This window comes from Ziziphus jujuba, chromosome 10 (assembly GCF_031755915.1).
Source record: "Ziziphus jujuba cultivar Dongzao chromosome 10, ASM3175591v1".
Classification (NCBI taxonomy): domain Eukaryota; kingdom Viridiplantae; phylum Streptophyta; class Magnoliopsida; order Rosales; family Rhamnaceae; genus Ziziphus; species Ziziphus jujuba.
In genome coordinates, this window is record NC_083388.1 from 23,337,839 (window position 1) to 23,353,432 (window position 15,594).

Below are 15,594 nucleotides of genomic sequence, written 5' to 3' on the forward strand. Positions count from 1 at the left end.
CAATTAATCTCAATTAATATTTAAATTCGTAGATGGGAGGTAAATGTCATGGAAAAAAAAAAAAATTGATTACTCCTCATAATTTACTTAGCACCTAAGAAATGGAGTCAACATTGCTTGCTAGAAAATTTTGGTACAGAATATGCAGCAAAATTACAATTCTCCCCACTAAAACCCAAAACCCCCAAAAGTATCTCTCTCGCATCTTCCTCTGTGATTTCCGTATTCAATCCCAGAATCAATCAAGCCAAGCCATCGGGTTGGAAGCTTCTTCTGCGCCTCCTCGTCTGCTGCCTAGAAACTTCTGCCAAGCACAACCAGTTAAATTGAACGGAGGAGGACCTTTAAAGGTTAACCGAGCATCCGGTGCGGCGAAGAAGCATTTTGGTTGAGTTGGATAATTGCTCTGGGTTGGTTAGCGAAGAGAAATAGAAGTAGAGAAACCCATCTGAGTTTGTGGCTGTATGCTATAATGAAAGCGTTTAAGGCATTGGGAAAGCCTGCGATCACGGCGGTTTTGTTGGGTCTGCTGTTGATGTACTACTGCCCAAATTCTGCATTCGCCGCCTCCGGCGGCAGGGTCGGCGGTAAGGTGTTTTCTTCGCGCTCGTCTTCCTCCTCATCGTCGAAGAGTTACTTGTCGAGTCCGTCGTCTTCGTCGCGATTGTTGTCGTCTTCATATTCGTCGCGGTGGTTGTCGTCGTCGAGTTGTTCAAGCCAGTGCCTTTCGGATTCGGTGTGTAAGCCGTCCCCATTAGGGTTTAGTGGTGGTGGTGATGGTGGGGTTGGAGTGGATGATGGGTCGTCGAGGAGCTTCTTTATGTTCTTGATGGTTTTAGCGGCTTTTGCTTTGGTTTACAGGTTTCTTTCGAATAAGTTCCATGGTAGCGTTGTTACTGCCACCGAGAAAACTAGTGTTGTTCTCAAGCTCCAGGTACCAAAAAAGAAAAGAAAAGGAAAAAAAAAAAAAAAAAAAGAAAAAAAAAGGGGAATTTTCTTAACATTCCTTTCTTGACTGATTGATTCATGGTTTATAGGTGTTAAATTCCGTAAATTAGCTTAAACTGTATCACCATTGTTCTTTTGTTAGTTTTGAAGATTAGTTTGCATGGAAAAAAAAAAAAAAAAAAAAAAAAAAAAAAAAAAACTAGGATCAAAACCTTTCCATTTTTGTAATTGCCATATCTTAATCGAAGGACTTATTTTGCGTTAAGGATTTATATGCTAGTAACATAAGTGTCTTCTGAGAATGATTTTTGAGGCTGGTTATGGATGGATTTTGGAAGAATGCATAAGAAGCAACGATGCTTAGACCACTCTTTTCAATTAAATTTTTTTTTTGGCTGCATTTCTTTAGAAACTTTTTCCCCCTTAACTATTTCAGTGAAGCATTTGTCCTTTATTGTCCTCGTTATTATCTTTGTTAAGGTTGGGTTGTCGGGAAGGGCGCGACAGCTGCAGAGGGAACTTAATCGGATTGCTGACATCGCTGATACATCTTCTCCTAAGGGTTTAAGCTATGTGTTGACAGGTGAAGCATCTAAAGGAATGAATTCATCTCATTTCATTTGTTTTTAACATGTTCTTTGGATAAGATTTTTTTATTTGCATATGGTTCAATAGCTACTATAAGGCAGGTTGTGTTCCTTTAAGTTATAGTATGTCTGATAAATATTTTGCCCTCGACAAATTTATTCACATAGGCATTAGGTTGTGTTGTAGGGTGCAGTTGATAGATTTATTATATAACACATACATAAGATGTAAGAGAAGTATTAAAAAATCCTAATGTAATTATTATAAAGATAAAGGTTTGAGTGAGATTGCTGAAACTGAGTTATGCTGTCACCGAAGCAGTTGATATTTTGGCACTGAAATCTGGGTTTTTACCACGAATTCACATGTCCAACTTGTCAGGCTGCTTTTTTTTTTTTTTTTTTTTTTTTCCCTGTTCATTTTATTTTTAGACTATTCTGATGCAGTTTTTACTGTATTATTTGTGGTTACAGAGACAACGGTTGCCTTGCTTCAACACCCTGATGATTGCATTTCAGGTTATTCAGCTGTAAGTTCAATGCCATCTCCTAAAATACTCTATTAATGTACCTGTTGAAATACATTTTGGTTCCAATTAGGTGTCAAATATTGTTTCCTACCATAGAAAGATGTGTTATTAAGTCTTTTGATGTGCTCTCAGGTGGATCTAAAGCGGAGTATGGAGGATTGTGAGGAACGCTTCGATCAACTTTCTGTTGAAGAACGGGGTAAATTTGACGAAGAGACACTTGTCAATGTAAATAACATAAAAAGGCAACGCACATCAAGCCAGGGGGATAGTGGATTCAGCAACGAGTACATAGTGGTAAGATCCACTTAAGGAAGCTTGTCTTAAAATATTTAGTGCAACTTACCCACCATTAGCACAGTAAGAAAACGTTATTCCTGATTTTCGATCTGATGATATGCATATAACAGCACATGATAAATTATTTATATATGTAATAGGCCTTTGAATTGACTTGTCTAGGGTTTTTTATATGTAACTTTTTGTGATTATGAATGTCAACCAGATTACAATTTTGGTGGCTGCTAAAGGAGTACATAAGTTGCCTGTCATCAGGGGCAGTGAGAACTTGAAGGAAGCTTTGCAAAAGCTTGGCTCTATTCCCTCCAGCAGAATACTTGTAAGAACCGAACTTCCGCTTTGTCATAACTTGAACACGATCAAACACACATATAAAACACCTAATTGATATTTCAATTGTTTCCTGTAGGCCGTAGAAGTTTTGTGGACCCCTCAAAATGAAAACGACTGTCTATCAGAGCAAGAACTACTTGAAGATTACCCACTTCTGAGGCCTTTGTAAGAGCATAATGCAAACTTCTTGAACCATGCTGTGAGGGGAAATAACCTTAGTAGGATCTAAAAGTCCATTTATATAGGAGAAATTGTTTATAGCACACAGAGATATTTCTTTATCAGAGATTAGTCTAGATGGTAGTTAGATTTATCACAGAATACGCATACTTTTTAGACAGTTTTTTAATATACTTCGAGTTCTACCACTTTTGAATGGTTACTAATTTGCATAATAAGAATGCACCCTGGGCATGAAATTCAATTTTGTATCTTTACTACACTGCTTTAGTACAATTAAGGTGGGCTAGATATTCTTGGAGAGAAGAGGTTCCATATGGATGGAGGATCCATATACTTGGGGGAGAATACATTCTCTTTCTTTAAAAGGTTATGTAAATGTGCGGCATAACAAAATGTCTATAGTAATATTAAGCGAGGTTTGCTGGCCTATATATATTTTATAAAATATATATATATATATATATATTTTATATGCAGCAAAATTACAGTTATCATCAGTCTCCTAATCCTAGTCAACGGGAAGGATGAGAGGGATGTTGGTGGTATAAATTTAATTTAAATTGTTATTAGTCCTTTTCAATCTTTACCTTGTAACATGTTTCTTTACAATTTGCTACTGATATTTCCAAACTTTATAGAGTTTGTTCTGCTTATTTTGCTTTGCTAAATGTTGTGATTTTATAAGTTGGTGGCTCATTGTCGATGTGGGTTAGGAGCGTTCATGACGGAGACATGGGAAGGTGTTGACCTTGCTTCCCAAAGTTTCAGTTTCACACCAAATGTGGAGTTCTGCCTAACATTCTGAGCGCCTTTTAGACGTGAGAACTACATCACCCAACGACTTTGACTGTCCTTCGTTTTTGGGAAAGACTAGAGGGTGGATGAGAGAGACTATAGGGTTGGGGGAATACTTCATGATTATGAAAGCTTTGGCTACTTATTTTACCTGCCAAGAAAATTTAACATTTTTAGAAATCCGATGCAAAAAATTAGGAATGCAGAGTATACTGTATTTATTTCCACTTTCAGAGAACCTTTGTAAACTTGTTCAATCAAATTCTATGTGTGGGAAAGACTGTCGTATCGTATGGATGTTCAATTTTCTTACTGTACAGATCATGTATTTGAGAATCATACTCTTGTTTCAGTTTTCCACAGAAATAAATTCTTTTCCACAACCAGGAAAAGGAAAGAAAAAAAAAAACAGGGATACCTTTGTTTTTTAGTGCTCAAATTGTGATAATTCTTAAAGGGGTTTTGTTTGCTTGCCTTGCGTGTCAAGAAGAAAAAAAGAAAAGCAGAAAGAAGGCTTTGATATGAAATTCCTTTGAAAGACAAATTGATTGTAGGAATGTAGAGGCTGGCAATGGCATATTTCACGCTTTTTTGTGGGTCTTTGTTTTCATCGTGCGAATGGTTGTCTGTCAATGAAAAACTTTTTGAAAAGCTATCGTTTTGTGTCAAAAGGAGCTTTGCCTACGTGTGTGTATAAATCCTAAATTCACTTTAGCATGGACAATATATATACATATATATATATAAATATATATATATATATATTAAAAAATACAAACTAAAGAAAGAAAGAAATCACTTTGTTTTCTTTTTTAATATGAATGGAAGACGGAAATGTCCCCACTTAACAAAACACTAGCATGGGTATGCAATTACGAAATGACGAGTAAACTTTTTAATATGCTTTTTAGGGGATTTTAGTTGGCCAAAGCAACACATCGTTATCAACATGCCCATTATTTATGTGATGAAGCTAAAGCCATGCAAACCATTTCCGGTCATTCAAAAGTGCCTCTCTCTCTAGACTAACCCCACCCCATCTGCATTGCTAATCCAGTTTGCAATATCCAACTAGTTCCTGTCTTAATTTCTCACGTTAATCAAAATCCTAACCCCCTTCAAATTGGCTTTTCGATCATCGCATGTGTCGCATGCATGACTGTCTCACTGCTATCCTTAATGAACATCTAGCTCAATTTCCTTTTCATTAGTAATTGGGTTTTGACTCCCTCAAAGTTTGTCAAAACTATTCTAATTTTCTTGTATATTTTGCAGAATCCAATCCTCAAAATATTTTGTATTTTGTATATTGCCTTTTTCTTTTTTTGCTTATTGGTATATGTAGTTTTGAATTTTGAAGACCAAGGCCAAACAATAATTTCAATTTTTTTTTTTTTGGGAGAATTATACAAATAATTTCTATCAAATAAAATAATTAAGTCGCTCTGTTTTTTCTTCTTAAAATTCTGGACAGTTTTCAAACACGTGACGTATCCATAAGACTGGATTTTTATTTATTTGTTTATTTATTTTTATTTAGGTTTGGCAATTTTAAAACCCCATTTGAGTTGGTCTCCATTCAATGCCCACAAAAAGCAGATATAATAATAAAAAATAATATGTTGGACTACAATTTGGCTCCCACTGTTTCTTCACGAGTGAAGAAGTCTATCGGAGTGAATAATGACTGCTGATTTTGTATCTTTTTAATAAAAAATTATTGATATTATAATATGATATCTTTGTTTCGAGTCTTGGCTCTTCAAGCAAGAAAGTGCTTTTTTAACCAAAAGTAATAATAATAATAAAAGCAAGCAAGTGTTTTCAAAGTGCAAAACTTCGTACGAGATCTATACCACCACATACCACTATGCTTCGCAAGGATTGGATTGGATTATCAACTTGCATGTCTATCTGTATAAGTCAGCCTAAAATGAGGGCTTATGTGGACCATCCTAACATTAATGCACACCATTTTGGTTCATGTGGACAATCCAGATTCTAAGTAGATCACCATGCATGGAACATGGTGACTCTGCTGCCCCCATAAAATTCATTGTCTATGAAATATATTTTATAAATAAAAAAGGAAAAAAAAAAAATCCTTCATGATTGATATAAAGGAGGGGTCCTACAGGAACCAAATCATAAGTCCTTGGAAATCCAGCATCTTATTGGTCAGCTACAACTTACATGGCCAATAATTCAATCCACCATTATTTGCTGCATTTCTGAAAAGAAAAACAACCTTCTCTCTCTCAATCAACAACACCAATCGTGTAGAGGGCTTTTTTGAGATGCTCTACTTTTAGTAAATTTAAGGTGAATGGGTGATTTTATAAGGATTCCTACGAAAACCCAAATCTTTGTAAAGGCAAAGAAAGATCCCTACCCATCCAAGTCATCACACTTGGATCCAACTATTCGTTGGTGGCTGCGTCTCAGCTACTAGTGTAACTCTATTAGTTCTATGTTGGATAGTATACACTCCAAGCCAAAATCTTCAAGACAGTACCTGGAGAATTATAGACCTCAGTGGCATTTTCCACATCTATTCAGAACCATAGTAATACCAATAAATATATTTGTTAGAATCTATGTGTGTGTGAGACAGAGAGAGTCTTGGAGCAAATCATTGGTGAATTTCATACTAGTTGGTCAAAAACGGGGTGAGAATAGGCCTTACAAAGTTTTTTTTTATATATCAACAGCATCAACTGGGAGGGAAACTGTTCTGTGAAGAGAGTTTGGAAGCAGTGAACCAGTGTAGAAACTCCTGGCAGTCACCATATCCTCTGCATTAGCATTAGGAGATTTCAAGGCTTTGCTATGTTGAGCCCTTTTGATTTCCAAATTAGAACTCTTATAGACACTATCACGGCAATTCAAACTAAATTGTGGGTCATCAGCAGAAGATTGCAAGAGAACGCCATTGCCTTTTTGTAATGAATTTAATAGCAAAGATGACATGAACCCATTTTCTAATATTTCATCTTTGCTTCCATCATTGGAAGAATTTGGGACACATCCCAATTGTTGATCTCTAAGCTCCCTCAGTTCCATCTGATACTTTGCTTTGAGCCATCTCAGTTCCTGTCGCTTATCCTTCTCATATGTGTCTGAGAGGTCATGAGAGAGTGAAGCCATCGAGGATAAAGATCGTGAACCAGATAAGTTCTGTAAGGAATTTATTCCATTGGACTTATTATTGTCATCCAATTTATTAACCTTCTCATCCTTCAGATGGTCTATAGAGTGATCAATTTTTTCATATTCTTCATCAGAATGGCTCCGTCCAGAGCCTACTGAACTCAACTCTCGACTTTCATGCAGTCCCCAAATTTCTTGGTAATGCAGGAAGTTCAACTGGCTTGAAACTTTAGGTGCAACTTCCGTAGCATGATGCTCAGACTCATCGGCTTGATATGTAATCTCCTCAAAACGACCATGCATCGACGCACATCCATGTCTACAACATTGAAGAACCTGCAAGTTCTTGGCACCAGGGTTCTTCGAAAGAAACTCCATGAAGGAACCACTGGAGGTATGGTTGGAAGCACAATTGAGACAGAAGTTTTGATTAGCAAAGTGCGGTGTTTCCAATATACCAGGTCCTGGTTGCCATTCCGGAACCAAGGAAGCAATTTCCCCATCAATCATGTCCGCTATTCCTGTAACATCCTGATCAGTAATATCTAGTTCCGCAACCATTTCAGTTGCAACACTCAATGCTGTATCCATCTCAATGTCAAATGGGAAATAGATGTTTCTTATACGGCCTGCAAGAATATTAGCGTTACATTTTATGATTCCTGATAATGAAAAGTACCAACACAAAAATAAGTTTGAAAAAGAGTTGAAGATGATCCAACCTTCTTTATCTGAAATTCTAAGCCTCAAAAAGATGCCACCATCTTCTCTCCTCTTCCCTTTAATACTTATGCCGGTGTCTTCACAATGTTCATCATCATGGTGCTCGAAAAGTTCGATTCCACATGGTTCAATCTCAACAGGTTGATATCCCCATTCACTTTGGGCTTCAAAGCCAAAACCATTTGAGTATCCATTGCTAAAGCCATTGCTAAAGGAACTACCACTTCGATGAAGATCAAATAAAGGCTGCCTTATATGTGGACCCAGGTCATCTAAGTCTCTCCCGCAATCGACTGGTCTCAAATCATATTCACAATCATCAATTTGGAGAAAAGGATCGTTCAAAAGTTGTCTCGCAGAGAGCCTTAAAGAGACAGTTGCCAAGCATTTCTCAACAAATTGTCTCACTTCTGGATCCTTAACTCTGTACAAAGCATCTGGTTTTTTCCCCTAATAGATATCATGAATGTCAGTGGAATCTGGGCGGAGAGGAAATTAAAGCACTTGAAGAGAGAGAGAGATTCTTACAGAAACAACTTTCTTGTAGATCTGAGCAGGATGAGTGCATTCACTATATGGATATTCAAAAGTGACCATTTCCAAAATGCACATCCCAAATGAATAAATGTCAACTAATTCATTGTATGCCTCTTCGTAGACTTCGGGAGCCATAAACTCTGGCGTCCCTATTAAATAAAAGAACAACAAACAATACTTTCCCTTTCAATCTTGTTAAATCCTTGGTAAAAATCACCAGTTCATAGGATTTGAAAAAGCAACAAAATTTACCAACGCAGTGAGCGGCATGAGATTTTCTGAGGATTGCTGCTAGACCAAGATCACCAATCTTCACTTCTCCTTGATTCCCATTGACAAAGATATTGTCACATTTAAGATCTCTGTGGATCACAGGAGGGTCATGGCTATGCAGGTAGTGAAGCCCTCTCAAGATCTGCCTACACCAGTGCTTCACAGCTCGGATGTTAACTCTCTTGTGCTTTAGCCTGTACCTGTCAATGAAAGGTAAGCAATTGAACCAACCAATGAAAGATAATCAAAAATCTCAGAGACCCACATAGAAAAAGGTTAGAAAGGCAGAAAAGAGAAAAAACTAAAAAATGAACAAAATGGACATATTCATGGGAATTGACAGCATACTTACTGTCTGAGAGTCCCAGAAGTGAACATTTCAGTCACAAAATTGATGTTCCTATTTGCAGTATCAACCCAAGAAGTGTAGAACTTCATAATGTTCTTATGCTTCAATGTCTTTAGGAGATGAATTTCACAGTAAAGCCTCTCAAGATCTTCAGGGCTTTGCAGGAAATCATAAAGCTTGACCTGGTTCCAAGCAACTTCAATCCCTTCATACTCATCAAATGCTTTGTAACTGCAAACAAATCATTCACCAAAAATCAATCAACAAATGATAAATCCATCAATATCCCATTTTCACAAAACTAGCAGAGAAAACCCATTAAAAAAAGCTCAAAACTTTGAGAAATCTGAAATGGGTTTTTTGCCATAAATTTAAGAAACAAAAGTGCTGAATCCATACACTATCTTTGAAGCTCCTTTGCCAAGGATTTCATTGTACTGCAACAAAAAGAAGAGACCAAATCAAAACCCAAAGCTGATGACACGGTAGATAGAGAGAGCGAGAGAGAGAGAGAGAGAGAGAGAGAGAGAGGAAGAGAAAGGGAGAGATATAGGCGTACTCTGCCATATCTGCCAGTCGGATCAACTTCAACAAACTCAGAGCAATCTGGTTCAAGATCGGTTAGACCATTCATTCTCAAAATTTTCTCCTTTTTTTTTCCTTCTTTCTTTTCTTATTAGATTCCCTTATGACTCCTCTTCTTTTCTGACACACAAACACATATTCACAAAGACCGAAACCAGAGAGAAAGAGATGATGATTTTATCATATAAAAATTATTTACTTGTTCGAACTTTTGAGAATTAGATAGAGAAGCATAAAAATAAAAAGTTTGATCAGCTTCTCTGCTAGTTCATTTCTTTTGGCAAGGTATAGCCAAATAAATGAAAAGATTTTACCATTCCCATAATTTGATAAATGTAAGAGAGAAAGAGAGAGAGAGAGAGTTAAAATGAAAAGGCAGAGTTTTTATTGCAACTCTTTTGCCATATTTTTGTGAGAGAACTACAAACAGAGCAGAGCCACCCACCCCAAAGACAGAACGTGACAAATAAAGCTTAAGAAACCTCCCAAAGATCACTCTTTGTATGTTGTAAAGTAGGCCTGCAAATACACATTATAAAATTAACATTTTTAAAAGGGTCCCACATTTTTTTTTCCCCCCAGTAAAAAGGGTCCCACTTTAGATTCACATCCCCGACCTGGTGCATGCTCATAATAAACCCTTTAACCATTAATTTATTAAAAGATATTTCCAAGCAGTGCTTTTTTCCTATTATTATTTTTCTATTTTTTCAAGCTTTATTTTATTGTTTGTGTTATATGTACAGAATGTAGATGTTAAAATAACACTGCTGTTTGAAATTAACAAAAAATAATAATTATTATTATTATTAATTATTTTGTTGGGCACTCTGTAACTTTTCTTTGTCTGTACCGTATCTTCAATTGTGGTATTGTAAATAATAATATAAACAGTGTATATTCGATGATTTGTTGTTTTTATATAAAATTTAAATACAAAGTATTTACCAAAAAATATATATACACCAAGTTAGTTTCAAATTAAGGAGTAAATTACGAGATTCTATTGTTTTATTAAAAGAGTAAATTTCTCTCTTTCAAACTAGCTTTTTCTGATGATTGCTTTGTACCATTGCTGTAGATAGTTCACAATAAGAGCCTGATTCTCTTTTACACTTTCTTTCTTAAAATATTTTTAATATAATTGTTTCCCCTTTATGAAAAAGTATGGAGATAAAACCCCCACCCCACCTTTTTTTTTTTTTTTCCCCTCGTCGTTTGAATCTTTGTACATGTAATTGTTGTCTAATTTAATGCTTATATTTCCTTTCAGGTAAAAATAAAAAAATAAAAAAAAGGAAGAAAACTTAAATTTTGAAGTGTAAAACTTATTTCTATTTTGTCTCCCTTTCCACCCTAGAGAATAAATATGGAGTATTAAGCTTGTGAAAAAAATTCAAGCTATTATCTTAGACGAAGTTAAAAAATAATAAAAATAAAAAATAAAAAATAAAACTGTTTGTTTGATGGAGAGGAATAACAATTATTTTTTTAAGCAAACATACAGCACATTTTTAGCATGCATTATAATTAACACAGTCGATGATGCTTTTAGAATTTATATAATGACATAATGTATAGCTTTCAAAACTTTTCAAGGGGCCAATTTGGTAGTTAAATTAATTAGGGGAATAAATTTTAACCATGTGGTTTTTTTTTTTTTTTATATATTTGGAAATATTTTATATAATAGTGTATTTGAACATTGGTTAATTTAATTTGTTAAATTATATAGAAGCGGTGGAGGATGTCTTTTTATTATATATAATACAAACAACGTTGCTAAATTTACCTCAATATCTAAAACTCAAGAATTTATCAGTCTTCCTGTTATAGAAAATTAATTAGTGCATGAATTTTTATTTACAAATACAACATCTTTTCCATACTGTTAAATTCCATATGTTATTATTAATTTCCAAAACTATTGTATATATTTTAAAAGCATACATAAATTTCATACTATTAAAGTTATCTATCTTATATATATATATATATATATTCTTATTCTCCCTTTCCTAATTTTTCAAAGGGCGTGTATGCGAGAATTTTTTAAATTCCTAGTGTTTCTTATTTCCTATATGTTAAATCACAATTCGTCGATTATCATAGGATTCCCTAGGTGGTGACTAATCGGTTCAATTAAAGAAAAAAACAAAAGATTACAGTCTATTTTCAAAGTCAATAAGATAAAATTAATCCTTACTCTAAAGCCTAGTAATGAAAAACGTAAGAGAAGGGACAAGCTAGACATGAATCTAGTATAATAAAGTAAAATATTGAAATAAATATATATATATATATATATCTAGTAAAGTAAAAGTCAAATAATGTTGCAGAGAAGAAGACAGATCGATGCATGTGAAAAGGGTAATTCAGTATATATAAAATAAAACTCCCTCCCAGATAAAATACAATAGAATTACAATTTTGTCCCAAATCTTTTTTTCTTAAAAATATTAGAATAACTTCTTCTTTTTTTTTTGTTTATATACTTTTTAGTAATGATATATAACCCTTTTTTTTTTTTTTCAAGTTTGCTTAAATACAATTTCTTCAATCTATTGCTAAATTAAGTGGAATTTTCCCCCTATTCCTTGAGACTTGGAGGATCACAATTAAAAAAATAAAAAATAAAAAAAAAACATTATTACGAAATTTTATTAAAAAGAAAAAAATGCTTCCTAGGACATTTTTGTAATTGAGCAACACCGCAAAAATTGACCACTCTCTTGGATGACCATACAAGGCACGTGGATGGCTGTTTGGTCTATATACAATTAATTTTCAAACATAAACACTCTACTGCCTTTGTTTTGTCGCCGATTGGAGCTTTATTTTTTTTACCCACCCTTGCATCGTAATAGATTCTATAACGGCTAATGAAGAAACATTTACTTCATAAAAATGGATGCTATTTTTTGTACTCTTTTTTTTTTTGTTTTCCTAAGCCAAGGTTATATCTTAGTAATATAATAACCATATATGTTCAAAAAACACGGATAAAGAGGAAAATAAATATGGGAAGAAGATAAGAAATTGGATCTGAATCTAATGCTCCTAAAAATGCAACAAATGGCAGAAAGAAGTAGAAAAACCACATGTTGGGTATGGGAGTTAGGGTACAATCCCACGTACAACCATGTACAAAGTATACCACTGCATCTTCCTACAGTCATTGTCATGTCAGGCCCTTTCACAACTATTCAATTTCCTAGACAGCTTTTTGCCTATTTGGGTCCCTAATTATAATATATATTTATATACAGAGAGCCACCTTTTGTAACTGAAATCATGTTCGAAATTGATATAAAACCATTCTAAGCCTTATCTATCTCATGGACTAGTTACGAGCGGCCACATAAATATAATTTCTAGTTTTAAAAAGTGTTTTTGCATGGGAATTTGGTAGTCACTTTTTCATTGAGCAATTATTAGTGGCATATTTGGATTTTATAAAGTATAGTTATTTTTCTCTTTTTTTTATAATATAGTTATTTGAGAGAGTCGTATTTGGTGAAAACTTTCATTGTCGATTTTAAAGGTTGCTATGAGTATTGCTTTTCCAAGTAAATGTTTTGCTATGATATATATATATATATATATTTGCTGAATGATCTGCTATGATATATAAGCCATCAATAAGTAGGCCACACCAGGGTAATCATGTATTATTAATTAGCAAAGAACTTTTGGAAACTATTTTTGCTAATCTGCTTTTTCATGGGTTTGTGTTTAAAAAAAAAAAAAAAAGTACTATAGATGGGTTTGAACCAGATTGTGACTTTAAAACGGATGAGCTTTAGCCATTGCTTTCTCTCAAATATATATATATATATATATATATTTTTTATGTGAATTTTCATGTATATTTGTGGTTATAATTATAGAGGGTAGTTACAACAAACGTAGCATAAAAAAAAAAATTACAAGTCCAATATACATGTATATACACAAGAACTAGCTTCCTATTAATGGTAATATGATAAATCGTAAATTAAAGCATTTTCATACATTATTACGCAATGTATATATATATATATATATATAGGGAAGAAGGTTGGGAATTCGGTTTCTAAATAATTTATAAGTTTGTGTTTAATTTTATAGTTTTCTAGTGCACCACTTTTTTACAAATATAATGCAATTTATTAGATTCCATCAAGACTAGAGGAAACTCGGGCACCATTCTTTTTCTTCTACATGATGCCCATATAAATTTAATTATGATCTTCTTTATCAAATCATACTCTTGGGTTTGGTTGTTTTTGGTAAAAAATTTTAGCGTTTTATTTTAGATTAGATTTCCTAATTACGAGAATTTTATTTTTTCCTTTTATTATTATATGGATTTCTTTATAACGTTTTGTGGATTTGTTTTTGAGACTTTTTTTTTCATTATATTAATCAGAAATTTTTTTAAAATATTATGATGAACATGATGCAAAGGTATCTTTTTCCATTCAAAATTCTTAGTTTGACTCAAAGCAAAAAAAAAAAAAAAAAATTCTTAGTTTGACTAGTCCTTTTTTATTCCGTGGATGCCGTACATAGAAGGGTCAAAAAGATACAAAATGGTCGCTCCAAAATTGAAGCTAAAACCAAACGAGTACTTGGGATGCTGCAAACTGCAGGAAACATTAATTATATGTGCTCGTATTAATTTTTATCCATAATTGGTTTGGTTCCATTTGATAATTTTTAATCCAAATTAAATCAATTTACTGTGCATATATATATATATATAATTTTTAATATTTTTATTTTTTAAAATTATTTAATTTAAGATATTGATAATAATAAGTTCAAATTATTAAAAAAATATTATTAACTTTAGAAATATTTTAAAAAATTAAAAATAATAAACTAACCCAATTGAACTAATGATGGTATGTTTGAATTGATTTGGTTTTTCTCATTTGCTCAATTCGATTTGCCAAAAAACCATCGAATCAATTTGTTGCCACTCTTATTAAGACCCACATACTTTATTTTATCTTGTTATGCATTACTGTAAATTTTTAAATTTCTTTTATATGTAATGATTTGAAGTAGCATAGATAACACATATAACTATTATATATAATTATTTTCTTGCTTTAGGGGGTGTAAATATATTAAAGTGGTTACTTATAATTGATTAATAGGGCTCGGATTATTAATTAAGTGAACCAAAGCACCAAATATGTGCATATAAATATTTATTATCCAGTGGTCTTATACATATTTAAAGTTTTCCCTTCAAGCACATAAAAGGGTAGGTATAGAAAGAAGGTTCTTTTTTGTTTTTTCCGAATTAATTTTTTATATATAACATAATATATATATATATATATAAAATCAGTATACAAAATGCTAGATTGAATCGTGAAAGCTTGTAGTGGAGCCCAGCTTTCAATTTTTTGCTCATCAAACTGTTGGACAATTTTCTACGCGTTCCAGCGATTTGTGTACATCGACACCCTACTAATATGATTTGCTCTCTGTTCAACTTTGAAGGGTCATTAAAGCATTAATTAATGATGGTTGACTAATTGCTTTGCCCTTTAATCCATCCAAACCATCATTTTAAATTGATGGCCTTTTTTTTTTGTTTTTTTGGGTGTGTGAAATTGAAATAGATTTTTGATATAATCGGAGATCCATATTTGTATTAACTTGTCCTATACAGTATTTGATCAATCCATGGACGGTCTATCTAGGATATTAAATTATATTAAATTGAGCTGAATTATTTTAAAGATTAAAATAAGCAAAATTATGAAGCAGAAGTTTATGAAGGTCAACTCCTTTAGAATGCAAGCTATTTTTTCTGGTAATTGTTGCTGAAAACAAAACAAAAACAAGACAATTTTATTAATGGATGAACTGAATGTAGGTTGTGTTATTTCGAGAAAAATATGTTTGGAGGTGGGTTCGGTACTCGGTAGGGCATTGTCCTTCCAATTGGTGGGCAATTGGGATACCACAAAATCCTTTTTTCTATTTGTTTAGAGAAATTGTAGATTTGTTCCCTAACAGTGTATATGTGAAATTTGTACCTCTATAGGGCTTTTTATTTTTGATTTAGTTCCCTAGAATAATAAAGCTAGGAACTTATTGATCTTGATCCTCACCTAACCCAACCAGCGCTCATGTCTAAGCATGTGTTAGAAAATGTGAGTTTGATCCGAAGAAACAAAAATTATTGATAAACAATTACCTAATTTCTTCATACATGTATTTGTTTCTAACCAAAATGAAAAAAACCTCGGATAATATTTTACTTTTAGAAAAACTTACTTCTATAAAAATTCACTTA

At 33.2% G+C, this 15,594-nt stretch overlaps 3 protein-coding genes across 4 annotated transcripts in view; 1 reads left to right on the top strand and 2 right to left on the bottom strand.

The window, feature by feature from the left end:
- Positions 1-15,594, bottom strand: part of LOC107412265 (cysteine synthase) — a 113,574-nt gene that overhangs the window by 73,702 nt on the left and 24,278 nt on the right. The gene's annotated exons all lie outside the window — the stretch shown is intronic.
- On the top strand, positions 126-3,995 carry LOC107412274 (uncharacterized). 2 transcript variants are annotated; one of them, XM_016020019.3, is made up of 7 exons: positions 126-934; positions 1,429-1,531; positions 2,010-2,065; positions 2,198-2,362; positions 2,571-2,684; positions 2,775-2,863; positions 3,567-3,995. In XM_016020019.3, the coding sequence occupies exons 1-7, from the start codon at positions 473-475 to the stop codon at positions 3,592-3,594; spliced, it is 1,017 nt and encodes a 338-aa protein (XP_015875505.2). In that variant the 5' UTR covers positions 126-472; the 3' UTR covers positions 3,595-3,995. The 2 variants fall into 2 exon arrangements, with proteins under 2 accessions (XP_015875505.2, XP_015875504.2); XM_016020018.3 differs by having other exon boundaries at positions 3,595-3,995.
- LOC107412222 (probable serine/threonine-protein kinase WNK9) lies at positions 5,674-9,773 on the bottom strand. The gene is made up of 8 exons (XM_016019945.4): positions 9,268-9,773; positions 9,108-9,145; positions 8,712-8,939; positions 8,339-8,559; positions 8,078-8,235; positions 7,549-7,999; positions 6,363-7,455; positions 5,674-6,191 (listed from the first exon to the last, which is right to left on the bottom strand). The coding sequence occupies exons 1-7, from the start codon at positions 9,340-9,342 to the stop codon at positions 6,374-6,376; spliced, it is 2,253 nt and encodes a 750-aa protein (XP_015875431.2). The 5' UTR covers positions 9,343-9,773; the 3' UTR covers positions 5,674-6,191; positions 6,363-6,373.